Source organism: Chinchilla lanigera, unplaced genomic scaffold, assembly GCF_000276665.1.
Source record: "Chinchilla lanigera isolate Chin_1 unplaced genomic scaffold, ChiLan1.0 scaffold00052, whole genome shotgun sequence".
Lineage (NCBI taxonomy): Eukaryota > Metazoa > Chordata > Mammalia > Rodentia > Chinchillidae > Chinchilla > Chinchilla lanigera.
Genome location: NW_004955453.1, coordinates 11,154,508 through 11,160,477, shown reverse-complemented (window position 1 = coordinate 11,160,477; position 5,970 = coordinate 11,154,508). Strand labels below are relative to the sequence as shown.

Below are 5,970 nucleotides of genomic sequence, written 5' to 3'. Positions count from 1 at the left end.
ACTTTCTTTTGTTGTCTGGCTATAAAAGTTAATGTAACTTCTACCACAGTGGAATTTGAATGCATATTCCAGGGCTATGGTCACTCTTATTTGGCTCAGAATGAATTTATTTCCTTAAAGCAGAGTCCTTACGTATGCACAGCACTTGGTTACTCTGTGCATTTCCTGAACACCCAGAATGGGGCCCAGCACATGGTATGTTCTCACTAAATGTGGATCAACGAATAAACAAGTGTCCTGTATTCACGTAGAGATCCAAGGACACAAAAATAAGAAAGCAGCCCCCGTACACCCCTCCATAATCCCCGAGTTTGGTAGTGATGTGGGGAGTCCCGCGCTTTTCCCCAGCTCCTGCGGGATTCCCTGAGCACACTGAGGGTTCAGAGGAAGGGGGTGGTTTTAAGGCAGATGCGGAAGCCACATGCACGGTGATCCAGGCGCACAAACCACGTCCCCGACAAGAAGGACGCGGTCTCGCCTCTGGGCTCCGGCATGCAACCAGCTGACCCTTGCCTCTGAGCCCGGAGCCTTCTGACGCGCTCCTGCCAAATGCGCCCAGGGAGCGGGAGCGCTGATTGGCACCCATGAGCCTCAGCCCCGAGAGCTCTCGCCCCCGGGGAAGTTCTGTCACCACCCAAGTTCTGCCGCCACCTCCTCCTCCCACCACACTGGTGACCCGGGATCCCGACGTGCACTTCCCGCAACGGGGCAAAGCAGACCGGCCGCTCTGGTCCGCGCTCAGCCTGCCCGAAGGGACCATGAGGGTCAGCATCCCTGCGTACTGGCTGCAGGCCGCAGCGGTGATGATCTTTTTCCTTCTCTTCTTAGTGCTTGGTAAGGAGCCTGCTGCCTGGGGGTGGAAAACCAGGCTCGACACCCTGCCTGGGCTCCCTAGGGAAGAGTGTGATTAGAACCTTCCATGAGTTCCCCTGAGAGCCAGAGCAGTAGTTGGGGGGGCCAGTGGAGTTTTTGTCTCCACAAGAAGTTCATAGTAAATAACTGTTCACCAGCTTTATTTTCCTTTGAGCTGTGTGTGTGTGTGTGTGTGTGGTCTCTTACCTGCAAATAAAGACAGGAGTTAGAGGTTCTGGCAACTCTATTCACCCAAAAGTAACCATCATTCAAAGGAGCTATAGAACATTGTATTTTCACCCCTCGAAAATTGGTAAACTTCTTTCTTTTCTTTTTGTCTCTTCACCATCAGAACTACAAAGGGTCTTGTTTACTTTCCCGTGTTTACCATTTCCCAGGGGCAGAAAGGTGCCCTTCAGCAAGACCCCATCCCATAGTGGGTTGGGCTGAGTGGCTTCTACCTGGAAATGATTTTGCAACAGCAAGCAGAAACACCAAAAGGACACCCAGGATTGGGAGACAGATTTATTTATGTTGACAGGCACTAATCAAGATCATTCCCAGAATATCAGGCCTTGATCTCTGGTGGTCTAGGGCTTATATGGGATAAGCAAGCCGGAAGTACAGAGGCAGAATGGCCTGTCAACTGGGGATTGGTTTATATAATGTACATCATAGCGACCAGCTATGCATCACAGTGACCAGGTGTTTCTAAGAAACAAAAATAACAGAAACTGTAACTGGAATTATTACCTGAGCAACCAGCTGGAGCATATGCCAGGGTGGGGGGCATCTTCTGCTCAATTCAACCCAGAGGTTTGTTCTTGCTGATTGCCAAGTTAAAACCATGCAATTAAAACACTGAAAACAAAACCCTGGTAGCCTTGGGTGCCTTACATGGTGGCTTTTTCTTCCTGTTTGTTACAGTCTCGGAGTAAAAGGGGTGGGGTGGGAGGAGGGGATTATGGAGAAGCTCAACTGTGGGAATTTAGAGCCTTTTGAAAGCAGACATCCTTTGTATGCTCTAAAATCCTGAACTGCAAGTTGTTGGGGCTGTAAGAAGAAAAATAAGAAACTCCTGGCCGTGTAGAATTTCACACTTTTGAAACGGACTTCACGTTTTCAGCGTCTGCATCAGCGATTCTCAACCCTGGCTGCACGTACTGTTCGGGTTCCATCCCTAGAATTGTAATTTTCTTATGCTGGGAATGGAGCCCTTGCATCAGGACTTTTTCAAAGAGCTCTCTGAGGGAGTGTCTTGTGCAGAGAGAATTATGAAGAAGGTCATTCACAACAGTAACTCATGATGTTCTCACAAGCCAAAACCTGAGTAGAACTTGTAACACTGCATTTCATTTTGCTCTGTCCTTTGACCAAAGGACATGGAGATAACAGATAATCTCATCCAGTGCTTAGGACATGCCAGGCACTGTTCTAAGCACCTTCCACTGTTAACAGTGCCATCCAAGTAACCCTAGGAGGTAAGGACTATCCTGCCTTCATTGCACAGAAGAGGAAATTAAGAGCTGAAGCTAAATTGGTGAGTGTTGCTGACTAGTAGTAGGTGAAAGAGATTGATACACACCCAACCAAGTATTCTGCCCAAAGTCCCTGCTTCACCCAGCATAAATCTGTTTCAGTAGCCTGATTTTGAGCCCGCCTTCCTCACCCATCATGCAGTAGATTTCTGAGAGACCACCATCCTTATCTTTCATGATGTTAGGTTGTCTTAGTTACTTTTTGCTGGTTGCTAAGACAAAATACCCGACACCCAAAGTTAGAGGGGAAAAGGTTTAGTTAGGTCACAGTTTATAGATGTTTCAGTTTATAATTGGCCGGCTCCCAGGCAGAGTGGCATGTCAAGCAAGCATCACAATGGAGAAACAGTTTGTGGCAGATGGCAGCAGTTTTTCTGTCCCTTCTATCTTAATCCAGGCTACTTAGGATGGGTAGCACTCACACCATTAATCCTATTGCCCTTGAACCTAGCATTGTACCATGAGTCAATCCCAGCATCACACACTAGATCTAGCCACCTTTGAAAAAGCCCTACCTATGACAAGTGCACAAGACTTTGGGGGCACATCTAGATACAAGCCATAACACTGGTCATTTGAGAAAGTTCTGTATGGTCATGCTAGCCTACAAGCTCAGTGAAGAGAACCCTGTTAGTGTCTAGCTCATAAAAGATCCACAAGCAGTACTTGTAGTAGGATACTTTCCACTTGACTATTGAGAAGAGAAGGTAGCTTCCCCACACCACACATGTCCCTGAGAATACTAATTCATGTAATGCTTTAACAATCTGGTGACACAAAAGATGTTCCAAGGAGGAAACTACATGGAATAAATTGTATATGGCCACATGACTCAGTAGTTGGCAGTTGAACCACATATGCCACATGTGAATGGTTTAGTGACTAAGGTCTGACAGGTGTGCAATAAGACTTCTGATTTTAAATCACACTATAGTATCTTCATGGACAATTCATTTTTTTGAGACAGGGTCTCTTTATATAGTCCAGGCTGGCCTTGAATTTACTGTGTAGCCCAGGTTAGCCTCAAACTCATGGTAATCCTCCTGCCTCAGCTTCCCCAGTACTGGGATTATAGGTGTGTGCCAGCACATCCAACAGAATGATTCATTTAAATGTTATTTCATTTGACATTTGTGTTACTAGAACAGTATTATTTTGTGCTGTCATATAGATTGGCAATTATATTATGGAAATTTTCAAACATAAAGAAAAAGGAATGAATTCCAATATACCTTCATTTATCATTATTTAATAATTTTTCATATTTATTTTCTCTATTATTTTATAAAAACAGATTATATTATGATATTTTAATGCTTTTTTTTTTTTTTGTACTGGGAATTGAGCTCAGGACCTTGCACTTGCCAGGCAGGCACTGTGTTGCTGAGCTATATCCCTGGCCCCTTTTAATCCTACTTTAGTGGACATATTTTGAAAAGTATTATGTACTGACTATAGTACCATTGTTGAAATTAGCATAAATAACAAATCTTGCTTAAAATCCTCAAAGGCAAGTTCATATTCAAATATCTTACACTGTGCAAAAAAATACTTTTACTGTCTATTGCTTGAACCTAGATCCATAAAGAGACCCTCATGTTATATTTGAGAGTTCTTTTGTTTTTGTTTGTGTTTGTGTTTTTTTTTTTGGTTTTGTCTATTTAGAACAGTGCTTGAACATTTGTTTTCTTGTCAGTGAAGAATTGCAAAGCCAGGCTATGTATCCTGCAGAGTGTCTCACTTTGCAGAGTTGTCTGATTACTTCTTTGTAGTGTTAACTTGTTCCTATATCCTCTGTATGTGTTTTAACTTGAAAACTAGCACTAAAATTTTGGGTGAAACTTCCTTGTCAACACTTTTTCTAAGATGCTGCAGTGTGCTTCACATTACATCACAGCAGGGTGTGCACAATGTCTAGGTATCCCACTACTGGTTTCTAAGATTGTCCAGTAGATCAAGAAGGAAGTTATTTGAGGGTCGATAACTGGCACACTGCAAAAAAAAAAAAATGCTCCGCATTGGCCAGTGACCTTTTCTGTGTAGTGGCTGAAGTCATGATCTTTGCTTGAACTGTTTTAATTTGAGCTTACAAAATAGGAATATCCCCTTTGCATTGTTTTTTATTCATGTATTAGCTACAATTTCTGCAAGGACAATTTTTACTCAATTTTACATCATTTGACTGCAAGCCAAAACTTATAAGGAAGAAAAGTGCTAATTTTTTTTAATTGTCCATGTTCAAGTAAAGGGTGTATTAGCTTTCTGTTACTCTGACCGAGTTCCTGATGTTTACAGCATCAAGGAGAAAAGTTTAACTGGGGCTCACGGTTTCAAAGGCCTCAGTCCATGGTCGGCCAATGGCAACACAGAAATACTATGAAAGCACATGGTGGAAGGGATTTGCCTCATGGAAGCCAGAAAGCAAAGAAAGCAAGATGAGCAGGAATGAGAGGAAGGGACCAGGGACAAGGATATACCCTTTTGGATTGTGCCCCTGTTGACTCACCTCCTCCAATGAGGTCCCACCTCCTACAGCATTCAGCTATCAATTCGTCAATGGATTAATCTATTACCAAGGTTTACATCCCCTGATCCAATCACCTTCCAAAAGTACCAGCTCTGGACACATGAAATTTTTGATCCAAACCAAAACAGTTGCTGTAATAGTTTCTTCCAATCATGACAAGGAATGCTTTATTAACTATGCATTCTATCTCTATTTTTTGAATAACTCAAATATTTATTGTACGATAAACATCCTTGTTTACCAAACATATTACAAGATCAAACTTTATCAGTTACCCCCAGAAGCCTTCCACACGATCCTTTCATAACCTCCTCCTGTCCTGATTTATGTTACTCATTTCCATAATTTTCTTTGTACTTTCATCACCCATTGCCAGGGTAGTATAGAGACAGGAAAAAGAGAACGAAAACTCTATGGAGCTAGAGAATAAGAAGAGCTGGGGAAGGATGAGGGAGAAGAGAGAAGGAAGAAAGGAAGGCAGGAAGGAAGGAAGGAAGGAAGGAAGGCAAGAAGGAAGAAAGGAGGGAAGGAAGGAAGGAAGGAAGGAAGGAAGGAAGGGAGAAAGGGAAAGACAAAGAAAAAACACAGAGTAAAAAATTAACCAATGGCATGTGCTTTGGGCAGATGTCTGTTCAGAGGGGCACGTTTAGAGCACTGTGGCTGCTTTGGTGGGAGTTGTTTTCTTATGGAGTCAACTCCGCCTATCCTGGGAGTTTTTCCCACAGACACTGCTTCACAACAGCTCCTTTAACCCTTCCAGTGATTTGATAAACAATCAGTTTTCTGCCTTTAGCTGTTTTTCTAAATATGTTTTCTACATATTTCTGAAATATGTACAATGATTTATTTTTTCTGTTGAACTCTGACAGAGCTGACAAAAATATTCATATTGTCATTTGTATTTTATTGCTGTGCTCAGGATATTTGGAGATCACTGGACAAGTTACCTCTTGTTACTGTCAATTGCTCATCTACATATTTCTGCCATATCAAGTTACTATGAACTTTGCTTAAGCAACACATATTTATTATCTCTTTTTTTTTTTTTTTTTT

General features: G+C 42.5%; 1 protein-coding gene across 1 annotated transcript in view; it reads left to right on the top strand.

Moving 5' to 3' along the window:
- Positions 1-787: 787 nt before the first annotated feature.
- Positions 788-5,970, top strand: part of Mogat1 (monoacylglycerol O-acyltransferase 1) — a 34,197-nt gene continuing 29,014 nt past the window's right edge. The window contains exon 1 of the mRNA XM_013519772.1: positions 788-834. Coding sequence (XP_013375226.1) covers positions 804-834 — 31 coding nt within the window. The 5' untranslated portion in view covers positions 788-803. The remainder of the gene's footprint in view (positions 835-5,970) is intronic.